Source organism: Panthera pardus, unplaced genomic scaffold (genome assembly GCF_024362965.1).
Source record: "Panthera pardus isolate Hobbes unplaced genomic scaffold, ASM2436296v1 HiC_scaffold_25, whole genome shotgun sequence".
Taxonomy (NCBI): domain Eukaryota; kingdom Metazoa; phylum Chordata; class Mammalia; order Carnivora; family Felidae; genus Panthera; species Panthera pardus.
The window spans coordinates 39,461,076-39,489,026 of NW_026526821.1; the positions used below are offsets into that span (position 1 = coordinate 39,461,076).

Genomic DNA, 27,951 nt, shown 5'->3' on the forward strand with positions numbered 1-27,951 from the left:
GTCTTTCATCCATTTTGAATTTATTTTTGTGTATGTTGTGAGAAAGTGATCCAGTTTCATTCTTTTGCATGTTGCTGTCCAGTTTTCCCAATACCATTTGTTAAAGAGACTGTCTTCTTTCCATTGGATATTCTTTCCTGCTTTATCAAAGATTAACTGACCATATAGCTGTGGGTTCATTTCTGGTTTTTCTGTTCTGTTCAATTGATCTATGTATACATTTTTGTGCCAGTACCATACTGTGTGATCACTACAACTTTGTGATATTACTCAGCCATAAAAAAAGAGTGAAATCTTGCCATTTGCAAGGAAATGGGTGGAGCTAGAGAGTATTATGCTAAGTGAAATAAGTCAGAGAAAGACAAATACCATATGATTTCACTCATATGTGGAGTTTAAGAAATGAAACAAGTGAACAAAGGGGAAAAGGGCATACAAAGAAACAGACTCTTAACTACAGAGAACAAACTGATGGTTACCTGAGGGAAGGTGGGTGGGAGGATGGGTTAAATAGGTGATGGGGATTAACGAGTACACTAGTTGTGATGAGGGCTGAGTGTTGTATGAAAGTGTTGAATCACTATATTGTATACTTGAAACTAATATTTCATTGTATGTTAACTGGAAATTTATTTAAAAAATTTTTTTTATTCTTTCTTTGGATTGACTGATTTATTTAAATTTTTGTTAGTTGATATACAGTGCAGTATTGGTCTCAGGAGTAGAATTCATTGATTCATCACTCGCAACACTGAGTGCTCATCACAAGTGCCCTTCTTACTACCCACCCACCTCCCTCTGTCAACCCATAGTTTGTTCTTTATCATTAGAGTCTCTTGTGGTTTGTTTCCCTCTCTTTTCCCCCCCTTCCCATATGTTCACCTGTTTTGTTTCTTAAATCCCACATATAAGTGAAATCATATGGTATTTTTCTTTCTCTGATTGACTTACTTCACTTAGCATAATACATTCTAGCTCTATACACATCATTGCAATGGCAAAATTGCATTCTTTTTGATGGCTGAGTAATATTCCATTTATTACACGTGTGTGTGTGTGTGTGTGTGTGTGTGTGTGTATACACACTTCACATTTTCTTTATCCATTCATCAGTTGGTGGACGTTTGGGCTCTCTCGATACTTTGACTATTATTGATAATGCTGCTATATAATTTACCCCTTTGAATCTGTATTTTTGTATCCCTTGGGTAAATATCTAATAGTGCAATTGGTGGGTTATGGAATAGTTCTATTTTTAGTTTTTTGAGGAACCTCCATACTGTTCTCCAGAGTGGCTGCACCAGTTTGCATTCCCATCAGGAGTGCAAGAGGGTTCCCTTTTCTCTGCATCTTTGCCAACACCTGTTGTTTCTTGTGTTGTTCATTTTAGTCATTCTGACAGTTGTGAGGTGGTACCTTATCATGGTTTTGATTTGTATTTTTTTGATGATAAGTGAGAACTAACGAATTTAAATAAAAGCTTAAAAAATGTAATTATGTCAGTGATTTTAGGTGTAAAATAATATTTTAGAGCAATGGCCCTCCAACTTTAATGTATTTAAAAAATCAGCTTAAAGCTTGCTAAAATGAAGATGTCTTCGGCCTTATTCCAAAAGATTTTGTCTTGTTCTATGTAAAACACTTGCTGAACTTACCTTAAAGATAAAAGAATAAAAAAAAAAATAGAAGCTTTGAAAGTTAGTGAATTGTGAAGTAGGAAATTAAAATATCATATCCAAGTCATTACTGTACCTGCATAGAAATTTACTTTAGTTTGACAGAAGTCTTTGTTATTATTCACCAAAATATTTCAAGTCGGTAGCCTTGATTTTGAAAATTTCCTTTGTTATAGTTTCTTTTATGTTTTATCCTTGTCTGCTATGCTCCCTCCGGTCTTCCTTTCTTTCCTTTAGTAAATGTTTGAGTATCTACAATGTATCATTCATTGTACTAGGAATCTGGAATGACTCAAATATGCAAAAGGCATGAATCTAGCCTTGGTGTTCTCATTTAAGAGGCTGAGAATCATTTATAAAATAATTGATAACTATATAATATACTGAATGACAAAGTTATTCGGGGTAGTGGAGAATTCACAAAACATGTGACATTTGTACTAGCTCCTAACAGATGAGTAGGAGTTTGTCAAAGGGATGAAAGGAAATGACATTCAAGTTAGTGAGAATAATATTTGCTAAGACCTAGAAGCATTCAAGAGGCTGGTTTGATGAGAGCAGGGTGATGGGTGAATTGTAGAAAATGAGGATGCTAAGATAGATTAGGACAAGGGACCTTTATCTTTTGATTCACTTTAATGCTTAATACACCAGTGTAATTTCAGTGAGTGTCAAGAGGAGAAAATGAATTTGGGATATTTTAAGAGAAGAGTTGGCAGGATTTACAGACTAGTTGGATATGAGTTAGGAGGGTTAAAATTGAACTACAGTGAGAGGGAGTAAGGGTGACTAATTGGAAGAGTAATGAAGATGTAGCATCTGGTGAAATTGGACGTATACAACTTTCAACCATGTTTGGATAAACAGGGAGCTCTTATCCAATGGCCAGACCTTATCTTTAAAAAACTTTGTTTCTTTTCAGCTCTATTGAGGTATAATTGACAATTAGATTGTAAGATATTTAAAGTGTTTAGTGTGATTATTTGATATACATCATGAGAGGTTTTCCACCATCACCTTATCTTTTTTGAAGTTATCTCAGCATATGAGCCATGTTTGTTCATGTGTTCCCCTTATGCCTATGAAAGTAAAGCAGAATGATCTTGTAGTTTGCTTCTAAAGCCTGTGCGTGACTCAGTTATTTTATTTTAGGAGTTGAAAACAAAGGTATAACCAGAGATATATTAGAAGATTTACGTGTAAATAAAGGTTTTCATGTTATAGTATAATTTTTAACAATAAAAAAATTGGAAATAAATGTTCTCAAAAAGGAATCAATCAGATAAATTGTGGTATATTTGTTTGCTGGACGGGTAAGCTAGGGAAAGGCTGGGCTGTTGTAACAAAGAGACTTAGTAATGATTCCATGGTTTAAATATTTTACTTTATTTCTTACTTTATAGGGGAGTGTTTCAGGTCAACTGGAAGTTCAGCTGCATGTGGCCGTTCAGGGACACAGATTCCACCCATCTTATTTTTCTACCATCTTCTGGGGCAGTAATGGTCTAAGTTTGGCTGTAGGCATATCCATCTGGCTTTATTGAAACTGTTCTTGCCAAGGTCCACAGTGATGACATAATGTTACATCCAATGGGACATTTTTAGTCCTTCTATTCTCTGTGACCTCTGGAGCTCCTGATCACTTGTTTATTAAACTTTTTCCTCCATATGGCTCCTGCTGTTTTTTTCTCCTAAGTATTTGTTCTTTGCATCTTTTTCATGTTCTTCCCCTTAGCCTTGCTTATGAAGGTTGGGCTCGCCAGTGTTCTGTCCTTGGCCTGCTTTCCTTTACATGTGCACCCATGATGATATCACCTGGGGCCCCTACCACATAATGATGTCTCCGAATCTGCATTTCTAGCCTGAAAACCTTTCTTTTCTTTTTCTTTTTCTTTTTTTAAAGTTTATTTACTTATTTTGAGAGAGAAAGATGCAGGGGGCAGAGAGAGAGAGAGAGAGAGGGAGACAGAGAATCACAAGCGGGCTTTGCATCCACAGTGCAGAGCACAAATGGAGCTCTAACTCAACAAACTTTGAGATCATGACCTGGGTCGGAACCAAGAGTCAGACCTTTAACTGACTGAGCCACCCAGGCGCCCCCTGAAAAGCTTTCTTTTATGCACCAAGACCTGTGTATGTATAACACTTGTACTTAAATATTCTGCAGGAAGTTCAGATTTAAGATACCCAAGATTGACTTAATATCTTTCTTCCCAAACTAGCTCTTGCCTGTCATAGCCACCTAGATCAGAAACCAGGAAGTCAGCCTAAGCAATTTCCTGTTCTCCCTCCTCCACTGAGACCCTAACACTTTGTTAAATATTCCTGTTGAGTGTTTTTGCTGGCATTTGCTCTTTCCTGTATCCATTGCCACAGTCTTAGTTCAGGATAAGATTAAGAGCTTCTTTAGGGAACTGTGTTTCTATTCAAGCTCCCTTCCAATTTTATTTATTGATTAAATAGGTTAGTGATTCCTTTTACTGGTGTTTGGTGGATAACAGCTGGATGTTTAAATTGTATAACATCTGGCACAGTGCCAAGTTCAGTTCAGCTGTTAACAACTAAATTATATTAATAATAAATGAAAAGAGCTTATGAATAAAGATGAATTAAGATTAGTAATTATATTAGTTTAGTAATTGTAATATTCAAAGAATTATGGGAGAAAAATTTAATACTATTTAGGAAAAAAGAACTAGAGCTAAAGAAAATTAGAACTAGAGCTAAAGAAAATCCAGTGTGTTGTAGCTTTTAGCACCCTGTAGGGAAAGGAAGAACAAATAGTTTTCAGACTCAGTTGGTGTGTTAGTTCAACTTCTCCTTTAAATTTGGCAGGACTCCTATGTGCCCTGCTAAAGCTGAACAGAACAGAAAGCCAAGCCATAGACTGTCATGCATGACAGTTCTAGCCAGTTAACCCAGATTCCTTCTGGACATCTTGCCCACCTGTTTTGTTCTCTTATTGGCATTGGGACTGCTAGCTTCTATTCTCTTGTGATCTTCACATTCTCCCTTGCAGTTTCCTTGACTCTGGCATATCTCTGTATGTCTGTATGTACTCACCGAATTTTAATGTCTTCTGTGCTTCAGAGTGAGAAACTTTCTTCTCTATTCCCAGTTCATTGGTTGAGTCACTTTTGGCTTTCCTGCCAGAAGAGAGGTATTTGAGCATAGTCAGTATTTTTGAAAAGTAAGTATTGTGCTGGGTGGCATGTATGGCAAAAAAAAAAAAAAAAGGCATTTTACCTAGTTCCAGATTAGTAGTAATTTTCCTCTTCCTTCTGCTAGCTAACATTTATTGTGTTTTCACTGTGAGTAGGGCACTGTTTCACATACTTTAAATCTTAATCCATTTAATTCTCACAACAACCCTATAAGATAAAGACTAACCCCATTTTACAGGCAAGTCAACTGAGGCCCAGAAAAGTTAAATTTGATCCATGCTAGTAAGTGATGGAGCTGGGATTCAAATCAAGGCATAATGCTTCCAGAGCCTGGTTTTCAATCACCATTCTGTACTGACCCTTAGAAGAGGGGATGGTACAGGTACATATATAGCTAATACAAATAGAGATGTTCTTTTAGATAATGAAACCAAAACACCACATGCAAACTGTGTGAGTCATCATTATGGAGGGAAAGGAATACTGAAACTGCCATCAACTAGTTCTGTAACTTTGGGGAAGACTGAGGCCTTTGCATTCTTCATCTTGTAGAGTTCCAAGGTCTCTTTTAAAAAAAATTATGTAGAATTCCAGGTTTTCCTCTTTATTAATTTAGGCCTTATACTTTCCTCCTTTCCCTGTTTTGTTTACATTCAGGTGCCTACTACAGGTTAAATCATATCTTCTCAAAATTTTTACTTTTTGTTTAAGTTCCACAAATGAGTTACAGTTTTGTATGTGATACCATGGCCCATTATCATGTATTTTTGCCCCTGTAGAACAAACCAGATCCTCTTAGACATAAACACATTCAGTAATCAACTGGCCAATGAATTATGTATTTGCTGTGTATTTGTCAAATATCTGCCTCTGTGCTAGACCTGTAAAATCTTGATATAAGTTAGTCAGTAGTTGGGTGTTGGTTCTGCTCCCCAGAGATCTTACAGAAATGATCACTGTATAATATTTTGAAGCCTGGCCTTTAAAATTTGTTCATTTTTGTGGTATGACAAAATATTAAAATGACATTTTGAAACATTTTGTGTCAGAGAGGCACACACATAGTGATTTCAAAAATTTCAAAAAGATATTTACCCACAGTCTACAGTTACAAACATATTGTTCATAAATGTGTGTATCTATGTATAAGTAAGTGAACCAAAATTTTATAGAACAGTTTTTATTACTATATGTTATGCACTGTAATTTTTTAATTCTGTTCTATATCATTTTTTTAAAAAATTGGTTGCAGTCTATCAAACTGAGTTTGCAACCCAGTAAAGTATCTTAACCTACAGACTGAAAAATGCTACACTTAACAAAAAAGAAGGCAAATTATATATGCTGTTTTTCTGATTTTCTAGTTTTCAAATATATCTTTGAGAATTTATTTATCTCTTTATAAATTAGGATTTCATAAACTTTACTATAAGGGCAGAAAATTGATTCTCCTTGTCTTTGGACCATAGGAACCTAATTGATTTTTATACAAGATTACTTGAAGCATTAGGTTGCATTATTCTCACATAAATTTTAGACTAAGAGTCATACTATGTATTACTATCATAATTTTTAACAAAATTGATTTTTATCAGATTATATCATTAGGATAAAACACATTTTTAACACTTAAGCTCCCACCTCATACTTCTTTATGGATAATTACATTAAACTTAAAAAAAATTCTGTAAGAATGAAATTTGTCTTTATTTAAAGAACCTATGGCTCTTTTTTTTTTTTTTAGCCTTATAAAGCTGATTCTTATTATGAGGCAATGTTGCGCAGTTGTTAAGCACATAGGTTCTAGAACCACATTTCAAGGTTTCACATCTCAACTGTCAGTTGTAGGACATTTTCGAAAGTTAGTTGCTTAATCTCCATGTGCCTCAGTTTCTTTAGATTACCTTAGTGGAGTGGTTATCATGGTTCAGTGTTAATATAGAGAAACAGGCCATACAAAATAGATGGGTAAAATTGTGAACATACCACTTTAGTAAATAGGGTAGAGTTAGGATGTATACAGATTGATCTATTGTTCTTATTTAAAGATATGATGCTGAGCACTCCACCCCCTCTTGTCCACATACATTCCTCTCTATTCTGGCATATCCATTCATTCTTAAATCTTACAGTTCTTTAAGGTGTTGCAGATGTTAGATTAAAAGACCTTCTCTCCTAGAATAAGTCATAGTAGGTGTTATGCTGGAAGTTTGAAACTTCATTTTTTAAAAGTTTTATTTATATTTAAAAAGTTTTAAGTTTTATTTGAGAGAGAGAGAAAAAAAAGCACAGGTGGCGGATGGGCAGAAGGAGAGAGAGAATCCCAAGTAGGCTCAGCACTGTCAGCGTGGAGCCTGATGTAGGGCTCAAACCTGTGAACCATGAGATCATGACCTGAGCTGAAGTTGGACTCCCAGCTGACTGAGCCACCCAGGTGTCCCCTGCAACTTCAATTTTGTTTGAACTTCAGTCTTCTTCAAAGCCTCTGCTTTGAAGCCCCTCCCATTCCTTCTTCCTTCCTTCAGTTAGCTTTGCTGTACAACAAACTCTTCCAAAATTTAGTGGCTTCAAACAACATTCTTTTTATTATTGCTCTTCATTTTCTGGTTAGCCAGGAGGTTCTATAGTTCACAGGTGGGTTGGCTGTGGCTAGGTGGTCCTGGATGGTCTCACATATCTGGCTGGCATTTGTCAGGCTGGTTGCCCTAGGGAACCTCATGTGAGATGGCTTGTCTCTGTTCTAAGTTACGTCTTATTCTGCAATAGGCTAGCCTAGAATTTGTCACATAGTAGGCTTGACATAGCTAGAGAAGACGAACATTAATGTGCAAGCACTCATTAAGCCTCTGCTTGGGTCATGTTTGTTGATGTCCCATTCATTGGTCAAAGGCAATTACATGGAAAAGTCCAGAGTCATTGTGGAAGAGTCCTATATAAGGGAATAAATACAGAGAAATGGGATTCTTTGGAAGTATTTTTGGCCATTCTTAGTTACTGAATTTTTTTTTTCATTAATGCTCTTTATTTACAAGTAAACAATCAATTAAGGAGAGTAATAGTTTTCTTGTTTTAATTTTGTGCTCCTGAGTTATTGAATTTTTACCACAGCGTAGATCCCAATACATATTAGTTTTGATTATAGTTTTATTGTTTGACACACACGCATTTATTCTGATTTGATGGAAACTTGCTTCGTGTTTATTTCATGCCACTTTAGTAACTATTTTCTGTTTCTAATAGATTTCTGATAGATACCTGGCTGTAGTCATTAATCCTTTGAATCTAACATCCAGATGTCTGTGGGAGACAGGCAGTTAACTGAGTGAGGTTAGCCTAGTTTGCACATAAACAAATATGCTCTGTCATAAATTGGAAAGTGAAAGATGCCTACCCAAAGGGTACATAGCCTCTACTCACACATCAGGTGAGGATGTGGATTCAGTATTTCCAGGTCTCTTGATTTTTCAAAAAAGTAGGAAATCTACGTTTTGATGTGAAATCTCACATTTAGTGTGAAATGTGATTTTGAATGCTAAAATTTAATTAAAAATTTAAAATGCCTTTTTCAATGGCAAAAACAATAGTGATGCTCTTTTAGCTGAATAAAATAAGCCTGCCAATTTGTGACTAAGGGATCTGAAACAGCCACTATCCAAAGGACTTCTGCTTTTGGTCCAAACCTGAAGAGTTCGTCTCATCTGCCACTGCTTCCCAGTTTGTGGTGTTCTCCATATTTTCATTCTGGATGAATACTTATTTTCCTCAATACTTATATTCTCTGCCCCTATGACTTAGGAATGCCCTTGGATTTTGTCATCCTTATCCCATTCTACAGCCAGCTGGTATTCTTACTGATCCTTTAAAACTCAGCTTGGAAATTCCACTTTTATAAAACTTCACTGAATGTTATTTCTCTGTCTGAAACTCAAAGCACTTTGAGTCTTTGTTATGGCATTGATAATAATCTTCCTTGTATTGAAGTTGTTTGTATGCTTTATTATCATTCTGCTAGAATGTGGAGTTCATATCTCGGCTGGACTTTGTATTTCCTGCATTACTTAGCATGGCTATCATGTCTGGAATGCCTGCCTCCCTAATCAGGGGAGGTCTCACTCAAAGAGGAGCACTTTATTTGAAGGTTTCCTTTTCCTGACAGGTTTAGTTTGGAGTCCAGGGCTGAAGAAAAAAAAAAAAAAAAAAGAATCTGTTGTTGAGATTTTCATCCGTGGAACCTCTGTGGAAGTTGAAGCTAGGAAGAAAGGCAGGGGGATTGAGTCTCAGGCCAATTAAAGAAGTGAGCTATTAAATTGGAAGGGAAAAACAGGCAGGAATCTGGGATATGGCATCATGATTATTAGGCAGGCATGATCATAGGAGATACAGGTGTCGCAGATCAATAGGCTAGCTGGTTTTAATATATAATCTCAGGAACACAGCCTGCATCTCTGGGGTTCCTTGAGGTCTGAGGCTGTGTTCCTTAAAGCCTCTTAATGAACCCAATATTTTTCTGATCGTCTTGATTATAAATTTAATTTAATGTAAACATTAATTTCTATAGATATTTGCTTGATCTTTACTTTTAAATTTTGTAGCATGGTCTTACTGATTTTTCTGGCATCCTCAGAATTGAAGAGGTACACTGGCAAGAGGCCCCTTGTTGCGGGAAACACTCAGCCAATTGGTGCTCTTGGTGGCTTTTCTGTATCATGCCCATGGTTGCTAGAACACTTAGTATGAGGGAACTTAAGAATTTGGACTATTCTTAGGCACTTCAGATGACTATCCTCCTGCATCTTTGTTTTCCAAACATGGTCAGGGGACCCAGTGGTGGTCCCTTAGCTGTTTATCAAGTGGCCTTTAGGTAGTGTGGCAGTTCCAAGCAAATGTGATGAGACAGTTTTACTCAATATATTTTAAAAGTTTGAAATGTAAAATATAATTATGATTTTTATGAAAATTCTATTTTGTTATCAGTTATAGTCTTAAAAGTTATGCTTTTAAAATAGGGTAATATTGGTCAGTTAATCTTAATGAAGATTCAGTTAACAAAGTTTGCTTCTCCTAATGTATCTTAATGTCATTAGTGAGTTAATAAAGAATTTGATTAAATTTGTTTTTGTTGTTGTTGCTATAGCATTGCATTATATTCCTACCTCATAAAAGGGATCAATGTCTTTAAAGTGGTTTAATTGATGCCTAAGAAAAGAGGTGAAATTGTAACATAAATGCCAGAATTCAGAATTAAGTCATAAATGTAAATAGTAAACAGAGTTCTAGTGCAAATAGAGTATGTGTTGGGATAAATAATCCGCAAGTTTGATGATCTTGCATAAACAAATAAGAGAAAATATAAATAGAAGATACATGATTAATATCAGCAAATTTGATTTTACTATGTAGTCCTCTAATCCCTGGTGTGTTGTATGTTATGAACCATTGTCAAATAGTAGCAGGAAACAACCAAGGTCTTTGTATTATTTTTAAGGTATTGTAACGACATTGATAAACCAATTACATTTTTTTCCTAGGACAAAAGCAAATAATGCTTTGAGGGGGGAATTCCTATGTTTGTAATAGAGAAGAGACTTAAACAACAGGCACCTAATTCAGAATTGGACTCTTTGAAATAAAAAATAGGTAAATGAGAGCTTGCATAGCATATTGGGTAAGAGCATGGGCTGCCTGAGTTCAAATCCCAGGTTTGTACTTACCAGCGGTATGTACTTGGTCAAACCACCTCCTTTCTATATGCTTTAGCTTCCTTATCTACACAGAGGGAATATTAGAAATATATAGTACATAGATTTGTTAGGATGCTAGGAGCTAATATTTATAAGCATTAGAACAGCATCTGGTGCCTAGTAAATGTTATATAAGAATTAAATAAACTAGAACTAAATAAAAATGTCCATTAGAAATGTTTTTGTAAAGATGAGATTATGATTCAAATAGATATAAAATAAACACTTATGAACAATTTTATTTAACTCTGGTTCAGAAGAGAATTTAAAGGGATCACATATATAGGTAGTAAGGAACTCTGAAAGGAATTTGCAAATAAATGCAAATTGACCACAGGACAATATCAGTTGCATTCAAGGGAACAATTTATTTGTGTTTCCATGGACAAGAATCATTTGCATTTTTATCTGCTTTCTATAACTTACAGAATTGTATAATAGCTCAAAGACAATGAAAGACATTATGCCGATGGGTAAACTAGATGGGATACCCACTATTATATTTTCTCCTCCATATCAAAGTCTTTCACAGTTTTTTTTTTGGACAAAATATTACAAACAAATGATAATAAAACCAATTGAAGGTTAATAACAAATATTATTTGTTACTATTCCTCAGAGTAGGAAGTAGAAGGGACAATTTTTTTTTCAAATACCACTTTTGAATGTTACATGATATTAACAAAGACATTCTATTTAACCAAACTTTAGTTTGGTTCCTCTAAGCCCTTTTATTGACTAGGATCCATTCTTGGTAGACCTGCATAGCTCAGTGTTAGCAAGAATCTTGCTAAGTCAATTTGGAGAGTATTCCCTACCCTGGATGTCTGATTGTCTTCTTTATCTGATTTTTGAAGCCTTTTGTCTTCACTCCTGACTGATTGGGGATCTATTAGTGAGGCTAACTCCTGAGCCAATGCCCTAGATGACAGCCATTAATCTTAGGATTCTAAGTATACTCTCTGAAGCTGGGTTAGAGGCCCAGGCTTCTTTGTTTGAAAGGTACTTCTTGGGCTAGAAGTCTTTCTTCTTGGCTTTTTGTTTTCAGTGGCAATTTACCCCTGGGCTGCGAAGGATTCTCCTGGCTCTGTTTAGGCCTGTTTTCTGTATTTAATCCTGCTTCTCCCTTGGGAACTTCTGAGTCCACTGAAATGCCCTTCTTGAGGTTTTGTTGATTATATGCTATGCTATCTCTGCCTACTTTCTTTCTTGCTGGCATGACTTTACTAAGGATAATTTGGAACTTCATTGGCTTCTTTTGGAAAACTTAAGATCTCCAAAACTGGCTCCTCTAAGATCTCTCTCTTCCCATTGCTTCTGATCCTCCTTCCTCCCCTTATAGTTGTTGATCTTCTTTTCAACTCCCTTGAATTTCTTGATGTGTACCTTTTCGTATTTCTACCTTCAACATCCCTCTTTTCCCTTCCCACTGAAGCTTCTCAACTCCCTATAGTCATTTGGACTTTAGGCTCCCTACTGCTCATCAGGGGCTCTCAAGGGACTCAGGGACTACTGAAAGCAACTACTCATGGCAGAAAAGGAAGAAAAGATAATTGGAAACAGACCAGATGCTTTATTACTCAGATAAACTTTGGAGACATCCAGACAACTGCTTGATGTCTCCTCAGTTTGTCACCTAAAATTTCCATCTATAGGGTATTGAAGAGGGCATCTTTTGGGATGGGCACAGGGTGTTGTATGGAAACCAATTTGACAATGAATTTAATATATTAAAAAAATAAAAAAATAAAATTTCCATCTATAGCCTCTATACGATTATAATTTTTTTTTAACGTTTATTTATTTTTGAGACAGAGAGAGACAGAGCATGAACGGGGGGAGGGTGAGAGAGATAGGGAGACACAGAATCTGAAAAAGGCTCCAGGCTCTGAGCTGTCAGCACAGAGCCCGACACGGGGCTCTAACTCACAAACTGTGAAATCATGACCTGAGCCGAAGTCGGACGCTTAACCGACTGAGCCACCCAGGCGCCCCTCTATATGATTATATATCAGGGAAAATGAAAATTCTTGAAAGTCTCCTCCACAAATGTTGGTTAAAAAGCATTACCCCTCATATTGAACAGGTTACCTTGATTTTTTCCTTCTGCCAGAAACAAAGTTTAGATAAAAATATCAAGGGGAGCATAGATCAGAGTGTATTACTGTGTTTACCTGACTTATGGCTAAAATTTTAGAATGAAAGCCACAAGATCTTTATATCTGTTTTTATGTATGTATATATTTGTATGTATATTATGTATATGTGATATTTTTCTACTTTTGGATTGTATTACCACATTAATCCATAAAATCCCATAAAGGAACTCTATTAAAATTGGCTGAAAGGTAAATGAGAGCTTATAAAAATATTCCTAAAACTCTCAGAAACAGAAACTAATCCAAATACTTTGCTTTTCAACTTTATATGACTTGAGTAAATTTTTGGTAAATAATATTCGGTTAATATTTTTGGCTTAATAAAAATAACTATCTTCTGAGTTATTAGTAATATGATAAGAGCATACATTTTGCTGTACTTGGGTACAACAAATAACGTTGTATTATATCTGGATGTTTAAGATTATAAAAATTTTAAATTCAACCCAAGACCAAATATATAAGTAAAAATGCAGGAAAAATTAATGCCGGATATTCATGACACCTTGTATTTGAAACATAGCAGTAAAAGAAAAATCCATTTATTTAACTTTTTTAGGTTTTTGCTTTTGTGCTGCTTTCCTAACATTCATGTACTGTAAAAATAATTAACTGGGAAATAACTTGAGATGATGATGAGCTTTGTTTCATGTTGAATATGTCTGCCTAAAAATAGTTTCCATGTCTTTGCAAGACCTACATATTCCAGTTTTAGTTAGCATTCTGCTAAATCAGTTTAGAGAGAATACTCCACCCTCAATATTGATCAAATTCCACATCCCCTTCCATACCCCAAGTGATGTCTGATCACCCTAGCCTGCCTTTAGCAAGAAGCCTAAGTCTGTTCAATCAGAATCTCCCCCTGCCTCTAATTTTTCTTCTTAGTGATTTTCCTTCCATTGATTCCCACTCTGCTCATGGCTGCAAATCCCTGCTTGTCCTTGCTGTATTGGGAATTGAGCCCCATTCTGTACTGAGATCTTTTTTTCCCAGTTGCAGTATTTTCCAGAATAAAAATCTGTTTTTACTACTTTAATTACTGTCTTTTTTGCTGTTGTTTGTTTATATGTTTTATAATATAAATAGTATGCAATCTGGAAGAACAATTACTGTCATATGTGTACATTGACAGATATTTCAACTTGTAGTTGGATAAAGCCAATTATGTGCAAAATGTGAATTAGTTTTTGTGTACATATATAACGTCCATGAGGTAGCAATGCTTGACAGTTTTCTGTCTTATTGCCGAAAACTCAGGATGTAGGAAAAGATACATTGGAAGAGCTGATCAAACACAGTTGTGTGAAAAGGAAGGCAATGCATTGCCATTCAAATAAAAGAAATTATTTTCTGGTGGTAATGTACATTGCTGCATTTACAGAGAGTAGTTGGTGGTCAAAAGTATGAGGTCTGGTTTTGGCTTATTGCTAAAGGAAATACAGATACTTATTAATACTCTCAAATTATAGCTCTTGAGTAAATTTATGCCTTTTTTATATACCGTGTGAGACATTGGGCAGCAAGTATAAGTCTGGCTATGAGGAAGAAGGATGCTTATACTTATTCATGATGCTGATGATTCTAATAAGACCGTTTTGAGTAACTTATTTGAATAACATGTCACAGCAGTATATTTATTTGATATGTTGAATTTGCTTGAACCTTTAGACTCAAAATGTCACAATTTTAAAATTTGCAGATGAGAGATGAGGATTTCTTTTAAGAAAACTGAAATGTGGTATAAATGCTTGAACTTTAAGTCTTTCCAATACCATTCTTTGATAATATCTTTATATTTGGAGAAAGAAATACATGATTTATTGTCACATATGTTAAAAAGTCACATTATTACAAATACAATTTTACATACATAATGCTTCATGAACAAATGAAGAAGTAGCTTTTAGAACTAAATGCAACTTTAGGAAGGATTAGAAATCTATCTACTTTGTATCCCAAGTTGGAAAGTCAAACTTTATGCTTTCATTTGTGATATGCTTATCAACTTAATGCCTGATGGAGTTCTGAAACTCATCAGTGAGAAGTGTTTATAATTTCAGGTTTACAACAGTCCAAATACGTATACTTTTTTTTTTTTTTTTTGACAAACCACCAAATATTTATTGTCATTCAATAATCTTTAACTGGGAATTAGGACTTTATAATTTGGTAAAAGTAGTAAGACTAGAAACTGATTGGGTGTGGAACTCAAGGTGTTCTGGCTCAAAGTCTTTGTCAATGGGCCAGGCATTGGCCTGGCAAGAGCACAAACAAAATTCTTTCACTGATGGGAATAACAACAACAACAACAACAATAATAATAATAAATGTAATGATACATTTTTCAAAGTAATATTGTTTGAAAATATTTCTTAACTACTGTGTTTTTCTGAATATAGATGTTGACATAACTTGTCATCTTTGTAAATCCTTTGTTAAAAAAAAGGTAGTGTTTGTTGAGAGCTTACTGTGGAACAAGTATTATTCTAAGTATTATGAACTCATAATTGTGAAGGAGCCAGTAATTTACAGACTGAAGCATAGAGAAAATAAATAACCTTTCCAGTATCACCCAGTTGTTAACTGGTAGATCAAAATTTGAACAGAGACAGTCTGGTAGTAAAGTGTGTGCTTTTAGCCATTACCTGACAAGGACAGACGGTACTGGAGAAGTCCTTGAGGTGGTTTTATTTTTTTATTATTGTTTTATTTTGAGGTCCTCTAATGCCTTTCTCTGCTCTTTTCACATACAATTTTCCCATTTTCTCCTCCTCCTCCTTATTATTACTACTACCATTGTCAACACTAATGAATATTTTGATTAGAATCCTTTAAGGAGAGCAGTGATTACAAAGAAGGGGATGCCTTGGAGACAGAAAGAGAGAAAAGATCACTTTTGTGGCCCAGGATCATATCCTTACTCTTGGCCAATTTTTTTCTATGGCTATGGGGGCCCAAAGACAATTTAAGTGACTTGTAACCTATCATCTCTAATCTCCTAAATACTTCAAAATTGCATGCTCATTTAAGAGTATCATAGTGAACTGATAGCATTATCTTCTCCCTTGAAAGATTTGCACAGATCATAAACACTTTAAAAAGTTTGAGTTTATAAATCACCTTTTGTAGAGGTATATTAAAAAGCTTTCTATGTATAGTAATATGATGTTTTTTAAATCATTGATTTTGTAAACCTCTGTGTACTGTATTAACATCACTTGTTAAGAATGAATGAATCTCAAATTATAGTATTATCATAAAAGATTTAAAAGTAGGTCAAGTTGTAGAATGTAATGTTTTGGCTTGTTTTCAACTTACCAGTTTGCTGGCTGTTGTGTGCAAGACAGCTTTTCTCTTTTAAATCTAGCAGCGCCCTCTAGAGTGAAAGGTTAATACAATTTGATAAGAAAAGCAGTTTGACCCATTCAAGTATTTTTGATCCTTCCCATTTTGAGGGGCATTTGTTACTTACAAGTAGCAAAGAGTGGAATCAACATGTTTTTGTTCTGGGTGAATATTTTTTTCAAGGATGACTTGGTAACTACAACAAAATAGAAAGAAGCTCATTCACTGTGAAAATTTATTTTTGTCTTGGCAAATCTTTCAAGGGAGAAGATAATGCTATCAGTTCACTATGATACTCTTAAATGAGCATGCAATTTTGAAGTATTTAGGAGATTAGAGATGATAGGTTACAAGCCACTTAAATTGTCTTTGGGCCCCCATAGCCATAGTTGTACATCTTTTTCTTATCTTCTTATGAAACTTGATCGTTCATAATTTTATTTTAAAATTGATATTTTCATAATAATAAGAAACATTGAGCTTTTTTGACCAATATAACATGTCTAAATTTATTGACTGCCTATTATATACGTGATGTACTGCATTTGTATTGAGGAATACATAATAAATAGAGAATAAGCCACACCCCTGGTACTTACACATTTATTTCCACTTGTCTTGTATATCAGATTGTGACCCATATTGGCTATTTTATCAAAATTGTCCTTAAATAAATTAAGACTATACTATTGATATATATATATATATATATATATATATATATATATATATATTCTTTTTTTTTATTACAGAAGAAAATACTCAGGAAACATCACAGGTGAAGAAAAGTTTGAGTGAAAAAGTTTCTCTCTATAGAGGTGACATCACATTGCTAGAGGTAGATGCTATAGTCAATGCGGGTGAGTACTTGATTTTTTTGTGATGTATTATATAAGTATTATTTTAAATTATTTTTCATAAACAGGAATGTAGGTATTTTAGGAAAAGATGTCCTTCCTGGTATAGAAATATCTTATGTACTTCCCTTCTGGATTAAAAACACTGATGATTTATTTTACGTATGTGCTGCAGTTAATTTGCTAACTCATGGTATCCATGCTAAGTTGAGACTAGGGTACTAGATCATTGGAAAAGTGATAGATTATTGCAGAAAGTTCCTCAGAAAGAACTTTACCAGCTCTATTGTTGCTGGTTTCACACTTGGGTTAATAATGTGCCAACATAAAAACAAATTCATCAAGCTTTTTCCTTCTTTTGAATAGGTTGTAAAGAGATTGAACTACACCAAAAAAAGTAATCTAGAAAGTAATTATTTCTGCAGTTTCCAAATCACAGTTGTTTGGTTGCTCATGTTTGCTATGAAATGCTTTATTCTAATTATTTCAATAATCAAGTAATTTTTATGTTTGAAAATAGGGGAAATTAACTTATTTATGGTGGTATCTCCTATATATTTTATTATGTGACTATATGTCAAATACATAGTAGTTGTGATTCTATAAAAATAAATGTCAATAATAAAAGGATATTTAATGATTTTAATTTGTGTTTTGTAAAGGTAGGCTTTTTTCAGCCTATCTTGGGCTTGAAAATGCCAAATAAAAATAAATTTGGACTTAGGTAAGGAGAGACTTTGTTCAGAAAGATTATTACAGTAAGGGGAAGAGTACTATTGTAATAGGAGGAGAAAGAATATTGCAGTAAGAAGAACCACTTTGACCACAAGATCTATAAGTATCTCAAAGATCAATCAGAAAGGGGCTTTTCTTTTATAAGGAGGAGTAAACAGGCTAAAAAGAATTGGGTGTGGGGGACTGGGATGAATGGATGGCATGATTGGACAGTTGATCAGGGAATAATCTTCCCCTGAGGTCCGCTGATTCTTGGGAGGGGTCATTCAGGAAGGATTGTTCACCTTCCATTGCTCAAGGATGGGTCAAAGTCCAGGGACTTGAAAGAAGGAGAAAAGCCTTACTAAAGTTTGGTCAACTCCAGTTAAGAGCTGTTGACCAATCAGAATGGTCAATATGGACAAACAGTTCAGCTAATCATTTATGAGTGAAAGAATGGGAATTTGGAAGATGTGTCTTGGTCTTGTCATAGGTTACAAGGGATCATCCATGAGTTTTATCTCAGTCACACGGGGAGCATATTTCTGTGCTGGTAAGCTGTTTCCTCGAACACAAAAGGCTGAGGGGTAATTTTTTGGCAGTCTCTGTTTTCCAGGAGTACAGGGTTCATGTGAAGTTCAACATTGTCTTGAAGTTTCCTCTGGTGATGAGTAAATTCACACAGGATAGTAGGAACATGCTTTGGTGGGTGAACAGAAGGATCTCACAGAGATCTGGAATGTTGTTTAGGAGATAGACTTCTAGCAGGAAGTCTGGAAGTCTAGTCAGCTTGTTATTCCCTCAGAATTGGCTGTCGGTTGCTTTGTACTGTAATTTGCTTTGCCATAGTCAGAGCTGTTTTTTCTTTTTCTCCTCTTCTGATTCCCCTGTGATTCCTTTCTCCTCTGCTGCATCTCTAAAATGCAAAACCTTCATGAGAGGGGATCAGCCTTGGTCATTTAATCACCACTCAATATGAATCACTTATTTTGGATAGAATTACATCTTCATGCCACCTCATAGGCTACAAGTCTCCCTTATATCTAGTCTCTGTGGACTGTTCATTTGTAGCCCTGGGTATCAAGATGCTTTTCTCTGATCTATGGGGCCTCTGGGGAAGACATGCCCTTAGAAAGAATCCCATGAACTCCTTTCCAGTACAGAAGTTTAATCAGATATTATTGTAGCTATTAAGTCATTAATGATTTATTATGCTCTAAATCCTATAAATATGTAAGCTTTAATTCAAAAAAAATTTAAAAGCTTTTATGTATATATAACACCAACCTTCCTGTATATTCTTGTAATTTCTAGCTGTTAATCCTAGCTCTGTTCTGTGGAGTACAACTAGTGACATGTATTTTCTTCTTAAATACCTGAAAATAACTCTTGAGTTTCTCTTTCTTGTTATTAACATAACATTGGATTTGCCACGTTGGCACACTTAATAATAGCAGCAATTATGGTTTTTCTTGGGTTTTGTTAATTGTGTACATGTGTAGCTCCCCCTTGAGACTATAGAATGGTGTCTTTTCATTTTTTTTGTGTCACCCTCCAAAGCGATGTCATGCCATTATGTTCTTAATAAACACTTGATACTGTATATGTGTTAAATTGAACTACGTGCAATTGAACCATATGCTACAAAGCACCTCTGAGCAATTGCACATTCAGCATTGAGGACTTGATATAGTGAAACAATTTGGCTCTGATTTTTAAAATGAATTATTTGATCAATTAATAAAAATAATTATGGGGTGGGGCGCCTGGGTGGCCCAGTCAGTTAAGTGTCCAACTTTGGCTCAGGTCATGATTTCATAGCTCATGGGATTGAGCCCCTCATCGGGCTCTCTGTTGTCAGTGCAGAGCTCACTTCAGAACCTCTGTCTGGCTCTGCCCCTCCCCCACTCTAGCACATGTTCTCTCTAAAAAATAAATAGACATTAAAAAATAATTATGGGATAATTTTTACTGAAATAGAATAAAATGGTGCTAAACAGGAAAACATCACTAATAGAAAAAGAACATCCTATCACTATTTTGATTCTTGTCCTTCCCTGTATGCATAATTTTTTCATAGCTGCCACATAGCTGTGTACAAGGGTTTGATGAATTAATATGAAGGGAGGCAGTAACTTTCACTCACTCCCAAAAAACATTTGGCACCTTTAGCTCACCTCTCTGGCTGAGATTATATTATAATTTGGCCATGTTCTGCATCTCACAAAGACAAACTCATTAGGAAGTTCCTGGGTGTATGGAAAAGAGATGCCAAATGTACAGTGTAATGAATCTATTTACAGCTTTCTGCTGTGCAGTTTGTTTGCCTGGTGTGTAAAGAGAGGAACAGCATTTTATTCTTTCAAGTGAACAAGGCAACATGGCAGGAGACTTCAGAGCTGCCTCTAGTGAGAGGGGAATGAGAGGCAGTGCCCCCCTCCCCCCACCCCCCCAGTCAGGGTGCCAAAGCAGCCCAGACATCACTTCCTATCAAACTTCTAAAGGTTCTCTTCCCACGTTCATGTTATATTAGTTCATTGGAACACCAGGGATTATTTGCCGTGAATGAAATGATTTGATATTTAAACTTTTTCCTAATAAAGTACTCCTTGAACTTCCTTAGATTTCTTTAAATGTGACCCAGGATGAGCCTCCTATGCCTCCTATGTATTTTATTCTTCTCTGTAGGAATTAATGCATATTTGGTATATTTTAACAGAACAAATTTTGTAGGCAGTAAGGCATACAGGGCAGTAGCACAAGTTTAAGAGTGAGGCAGACCCAGGTTCAAATTCAGGTTCTCATACCCAGGGTCATTTTTTGTTTAAACTTTTTATGTTGAGATAATTATAGGAAATTGCAAAGAGAGTATAAAGAGTGGGAACACCTGGGTGGCTCAGTCGGTTAAGCCTCTGACATTGGCGCAGGTCATGATCTCGCTGTTCACGATGAGGTTGAGCCCTGCATTGGGTTCTCAATGGTGGTGCAGAGCCTGCTTGGGATTCTCTTTGTCTTCCTCTTTCTGCCCCTTATCTGCTTTCTCTCTCTCTCTCTCTCTCTCTCTCTCTCTCTCTCTCTCTCTCTCTCTCTCTCTCTCTCTCTCTCTTTCTCTCTCCTTCTGTCTCTCACTCGGAAAATAAATAAATAAACTTAAAAAAAAAAGTACATAGAGACCTGTGTACCCTTCACCTTCACCTGTGTAAGCCTCCCCCGATGGTGACATGATATAGCTGTAGTACAATATCAAAACCAGGAAATTGACATTGGTATATTATAACTAGACTGTAGACCTTATTCAGTTTTCACCTATTTTTTTTTTACCTGCATTCATGTGTGTGTGTATAGTTCCCTGCAGTCTTATCCCATTTATAGATTCATGTAACCATTACTATAATCAAGATACAGAACTGTTTGATTATCTTGAAAGAACTTCCTATTTTATAGTATCCACCTCTTTGCCCTCCCCTTCCCACTCTCCACTCTCATTATTCATTCCTTTACTTTTGTCATTTTAAGAATATTATATCAATGGAATCATACAGCATGTAACCTTTTGAGATTGATGGTTTTCACTAAATATAAAGCCCTTGAGGTCCATTCAGATTGTTGCATGTGTCAGTAGTTCATTCCTGTTTATTTCGGAGTAGTGGTCCCTTACATGGTTATACCAGTTTGTTGAGCCTTCCACCCATTGTAGGACCTCTGGGTTCTCTGAAGCATTTTGCTATAACCAATAGAGCTGCTATGGAGATTCATGCACAGGTTTTTGTATATAGCAGAGTATAGGATGATCTATTTACTGTGACTGTGTCCTTGTATAATTTTGTATTAAGGCTATTGGTCAAAGTGTTGTGGTTCTTGCTAAAGCTCAGGGTAGAATACATTAATCTAACTTATGGTTCAGTATATCATTAGAGACAATTTTACTTGTACTATAATCTTAGAAAAATATAGGCAATATAATTGTTATTCATTTGTGAATTGTGTCATGAAAAGGAGTTAATTCTCTAAGTCTAATGGGTTATGATTGGCCAAAGATGAATTCAGTTCGCCATAAATAGGATTTTTTAAAGTGGAAAATGAGGAAGATTGATTTGTTTATTTTAGTTCTTCCTGTCCCTACCCCAGCATGCCCCTATATTTACATGGTGGTTAATCATGGAGGGCTTGGAGTCAGAGAAATCATTATTTTATTTCTTATTTTATTTTTTAAATTTATTTATTTTGAGAGAGACAAAGACAGCATGAGTGGGGGAGGGGCAGAGAGAGGGGGAGAGAGAGAGGATCCCAAGCAGGCTCTGAGGCTCAAGCTGATGAAACTGTGTCTGATGCTTAACTGACTGAGCCACCCAGGCACCCTGAGAACAATCATTATGTTAAATGTGTCTCTTTAACTTCTTGACCAAAAGACCTTCAGTAAATTATGTAGCTTTTCTGAGCCTTAGTTTGTTCATTGGTAAGATGGAGATAGTCCTGTTACTATCTATTCCTATTACTGCTTCCTAGGGCTGTTGTGAAAATCAACAGATAACATATACAAAGCACTTCACATAGTGCCTAGTATGTAGACACATACTCAGTAAATGGCAGCAGAATTATACTGGTTAGTTAGAATATCAGAAAACTGATTTTTTCTACGAATGTCACAAGGTAATGGTGCATGTTTTTCAAATCTTATGCACAGATAGATACTACCAACTAAATGGGTTTGTCCTATGTGTCCATAACTTTAGTTGTTATACTATTCACTTGAATTTTGTCAGGGAAAAGTTGTCCAATTCTGAGGCTTTTATGTTAAATGCCAAGTTTTAAAACATTGTTGGTAATTTTTGTGAACTAATGGTCTAGAATAATTGTTTTAGCTTACTTTAGTGATTTTTTTTAGTGTATCAATTGTGAATGTCATAATTGTCTAAAAAATTGAGATAGTGACACAATTGGATAGATGATAATTTAATAGCTGGGTATAATTTAATTAAAAGAAAAGTTGATGTAGAATATCTGAATATCTACACAGATAAATCAGGTACTGGGACTGCATATGAAGGAAGAAATTTTACTTTATAGAAGTTTCCTTAAATAATCATCTCCATTTGCTTAAAATAAATGTTTTTTTATGTATTCATTTAGTAAAACCCAAATAAGGCATATTTGAAATTAGAATCTCGATCATTGAGAAAAGAGGTTCATTTACTCTCAGAAATATTTTAGGACAGAATTGATAGCAACTGCTTAATTTAATATAAATTTCATTTCTGCTAGCAAAGCAGTTAAGTTTTATTCTTTATTGAATTTCTGTATTGTATGTTTTTCTTGTAACAGTTTATTGAATAATAATAGACACAAACACACACACATAAGTGTACAGCTCAATGAAACCCCATCCAGATTAAAAAGCAGAACATTACCAGTATGTTGGAAGAACCCTTAGTACTCCCTAATGTTTTGTAGTCAGTGTAGGCTAGTATATTTACTGCTCTGACTTCCAGTAGTATACATTACTTTTGATTTTTTTTTTTTTTTTGCATTTCGTATAATTGGGACCATATCATATATGCTCTTTGATATATGGCTCTTTTTTAGTTCACTGTTATATATGTAAGATTTATCTATGTTGCTGTATATAGATATAGATCATTTTTTATTGTTATCTAATATTTCATTTTGTGACTATGTCACTATTTCTCTATCAATCTACTATTGATGGGGGTTGCAGTAATTTCCAGTTTGGGATTATTAGTACTTTAGTGATCATTCTTACATATTTGTGTGTGTGTGTGTGTGTGTGTGTGTGTATTTTTGTGAATAGATATCTATATAGACAAAGGGGAAAGAATTACTATACATCAATCTTTCCCTTCACTTCCCCTCCTATGCTATGTCAGAATTGCTGAAAAGTTTCAAAATCTCCAATGTGGATAGCTGTGGGATAGGTTTGAATAGACAGGTGTGGAAAGAACCATTTTTTTAAATGTTTATTTACTTTTTAGAGAGAGAGAGAGCACGAGTGGGGTAAGGGTAGAGAGAGAGGGAGACACAGAATCTGAAGCAGGCTCCAGACTTTGAGCTGTCAGCACAGAGTCTGATGTGGGGCTTGAACCCATGAGCAGTGAGGTCATTACCTGAACCGACGTCAGATGCTCAACCAACTAAGACACCCAGGTTCCCCGTAAAGAACCATTTTTTGAGATGAATTCTTAACCTTGGCTACATGTTTAAATGTGAGCCTCCAGCTATAAGGATCTTTTTCTAGTGTAAGGATAGACAGAAAACAGGAAATACTGGAAAAAACATATTTAAATAAATCTAACAACCATCACCATTCCTAGATTGGAAGATGTAGTATGTTAAAAATGTCAAAACTCTTGGAGTAACCTAGATTTCTAATAAAAATTTCATTGATATTTTTGAGATTTTGTTCTGGTGATAGTTTTTTTTTTAATTTTGAAATTGACAAAATAATTCTAAAATTTATCTAGTAGAACAACAGGATGAGATTTGCCAAGAAATACCTGAAAAGACAGATAAATGGCAGAAGTTGGGGGAGGAGTCACACAATTCCAAATGAAAATACATATGTGAAAGCTATAATAATGAAAAAAATATACATCACTACTTCACACCTTTCATGAATACAAATTCTGTGTGGAGTTTAATAGCAATTAAAGAAACCACTTAAAAGATAGAAGAAAATATAAGGGATTGTGTCTTACCTGTGGGTGGGAAAAACCACTCTGAATTCACTAACAGAGAAAGGAACCAATGAGAAAGACTGAAGAACTTGACAACACAAATATTCCTTTTTAAAAAAATGTTTATTTATTCTGAGAGAGAGAGAGAAAGAGACAGAGAAAGAGAGAGAGAGACAGAGAGACAGAGAGCATGCAAGAGAGGGAGCACGCGAGCGGAGGAGGTACAGAGAGAGAAGGAGAGAGAGAATTCCAAGCCGACTTTGTGGTGTCAGTGCAGAGCCTGGCATGGGGCTTGAGTTTGTGAACTATGAGATCATTACCTGAGCAGAGATCGAGAGTCAGATGCTTAATCCACTGAGCCACCTGGGTGCCCCAACATAAATATTCTTGAATGCTTCAAGAGAAAGTCATACCATAAATATATTTGGAAAGTAAATATCAAATTGGAAAGAAAGATTAGCAACATATATGACAAAGGTTTACTCTTGTTATAGTAATAATAAAATAATAATAAGTATAAGCTTTCCTCAATTAAAAAAGACAAATGTCTAGTAGAAAACCTGCTTAGGAATGTGAACATGGAACTTAAAAAAAAACAAAGAAATGCCTTATAAAAATAAGATTAAAAATTCAATACTGTGAGGATGCAGTGAAAGGAGGCATTGTGATGTGAATCATTTTTTATTTGTTAATTCTGCATCGCAGCATATTTTTCAAAATATTTCTACTCTTTGACTTATCACTTCTTTGTTTTTCTGATCTATAGTTTTTTTCTGAAGGAATTTATAGAACAAAACTAAACATTAAACTTCCAAGGAATCAGAAGATAATTCTGAAAAGAAAATAATTGCCAAGGGGATGGATGGCTGTTAATAAATTCCCTCTGAGTTTTCATCTTCTATTTTTGACCCCTGCTATACTTTTAGATGAATAACTCTAGGAATTAATTAGTAACACAGTCCTCAGAGGACTTTGAGAGACTAAAATTAAAAAAAAAATGATAGAGAAAGTAGTAGAGGTTGCTTGGGAATTTGTTCTGTTTTCAGATATTTTTTTTCTGAGAATTTTTCAATGCATATAGGAAAACTTATATTTTGTTTGTCACACATACTAGTTAACTGGATTAAAAATTATTATTAGAGATTTTGTTGGGGTCTGATTATGGAAGGAATGTGCCCTAATATTCAAGGAAAATAAAAAATATAGAGAAGAATAAAACATTATAATTTTTCAGTTTAGTGTTTATGTGTCAGGTTCTTTTCATTTCATAGATGTATTTTGAATTTTACAAAATACTGCTTAATTTTTTTATTTTTTTACTATTATGGTTATTTTTATGTGTCATTTTAAATAGCTGTATCATATTTAGTCATACACATGAGTATTTAACTGTTCTCTCAATGTTGGAGATTGAGTTTGTTTCAAGTTTTTTACTGTTATATTCAGGCTGAGACAAATATTCCTAGCAGGTAAATCTTTGTAAAAATCTTTGATTATTCATTACCTTGGAATAAATTCTTTGAAGTGAAATAATGGAAGTATGAAAGTTTTTAAATGTATGTAACCAAATAGCTCTGTGGAAAGGTTAAATGAATTTATATCTCTCATTTATGAGTACTAATTTGATGACTTAAATACTAGTTTGATGACTTAAATTTTTTTAATCATTTATTTATTTTTTGAGAGACAGAGTGTGAGCAGGGGAGGGGCAGGGAGAGAGGGAGACACAGAATCCAAAGCAGGCTCCAGGTTCTGAGCTGTCAGCACAGACCCTGATGTGGGGCTCGAACTCACGAACCATGAGGTCATGACCTGAGCCGAAGTAGAATGTTCAACTGACTGAGCCACCAAGGCACCTCTAAATTTGATGACTTTTAAAAAAAATCTGTGCCTTAGAATTGTATTTTATTGTTTTAACTAACATTTCTTTGAAGACTAAGACCATAACTTTTGTTATTACCTTCTGAAATAGAAAGCAAAATTATACCTATATTATTTTATTGGCACAAATATGGTACGTGTAACTTGCTGGCGGTAGCCAGGAGGCAATGGGTGAGGTTGGGTTAGTTGGAGGCTTGAAGAAAATAGTACTGAATGTTTCTCAGCTGAGACACCTAATAGCTCAACTTCAATGCCACTGCCTCTCTTCCTGAGATTCAAGATGGTGGGGACAGAGACAGGCACTGAATTTCATTAAAATGAAAGAGAAATGGTTTATTTTACTTTCAGAGTAAGTAGTGCCTAGGATTTAGCATAACACTTGACACTGTGTACATTTTATGGTATGGCTTTGGTTCTTGGAGGTCACCAAGTATAGTTTCTCTTAAACTTTGAGCCTTTATTCTAGGCAAGAAAATTTCAGAGCACACTCCTGGGGCTGGAATGGGTGGAGTTTCCTAGGTGCCATATAAACTAGGATAATCCTGCTTTGTAAAGCAAGTCTTGACATTTACTGAAAGCTTCCCAGCTTCAGAAGCTAGACTAAGACTAAGCTTTCTCAATGCTACTTTTCATGTGGACCGAGCCAATTGAACTGAGACTTGAGGATGGAACCAGTCCCCTGGGAGGGTAAGCAGCTGTGCTTACATTAGGATAAGGGACATGGGGAAATTCTAATTCAACTGGTAGTTAACAATAAACACAAATATCTTCTGCTATAGGTTAATTCTTATAAATGCATGACTTGTCAGAAGTTGATTATAGTTAAATCTAATTAAAAGCTGAAATTTATAATGGTGCCGAATGACATTTCATGAGGCCTAGAGGCTATCTCATGCTTGTATGCAACCTTATTTGGAATTCTCCATGCTCTTTTTTTTAATTATACAGTAAAATTAAAAATTTTTTGGTGTACACTTCTATTATTTTTAACTAAAGGAGGTGTATATTTTGTTATATATACTGGTCAATTAATTTCTAAAAATTACTTCTTTATATGTGACTTATGGGAAGTTTCTGTTTGTGGGCTGAAAAGCCTTTGGATGATCTTCATTCTGTTCTTTTGCCGCAATGTAATTGTAGTTATCTGGCTATTAACTTAAATTTTATTAAAAAAATTTTTTTTAAGTTCATTTGTTTTGAGAGAGAGAGAGCATGGGAGGGACAGAGAGAGAGGGGGAGAGAGAGAGGGAGAATATGAATCCCAAGCAGGCTCCACATAGCATGGAGCCCAGTACAGGGCTGAATGCGGGGCTTGAACTCACAAACTGTGAGATCATAACCTTAGCTGAAATCAAGAGTCAGTCGCTTAACTTAAATTTTCCTTAATTAAGGTCTTGGTTTATTTGTGTAGGGAAAGGGAAAAGTGGCATTGATTTCTGAATTCCAGTCATTAATTCATATAAAATTTAGGCTTCATAAATAATATTGAAGAAAAAAAGCTTAGAAAAAAGTAGAAAGTAGACATCTTCATATTTGAATGAAATATAAATCTATTAAACTTCAGTTTCAGAGGAACTTAATGATTTTTGTTAAGTTTGTGTTTGGTGAAAAGTCCCTTTATGAAGAATTCTATATACTTAAAAAGGAAAGAATTAGTACTCGATGCTTGAGTAGGAAGAATATTTTTATTTATAGCTCAAATTTGGTGCATTTTGATTGACA

General features: G+C 35.0%; 1 protein-coding gene across 1 annotated transcript in view; it reads left to right on the forward strand.

Annotated features, from left to right (window-relative positions):
• Positions 1-27,951, forward strand: part of MACROD2 (mono-ADP ribosylhydrolase 2) — a 2,022,401-nt gene that overhangs the window by 53,733 nt on the left and 1,940,717 nt on the right. Inside the window, exon 3 of the mRNA XM_019462769.2 lies at positions 16,838-16,945. Within this exon, the coding sequence (XP_019318314.1) occupies positions 16,838-16,945 (108 nt within the window). The remainder of the gene's footprint in view (positions 1-16,837; positions 16,946-27,951) is intronic.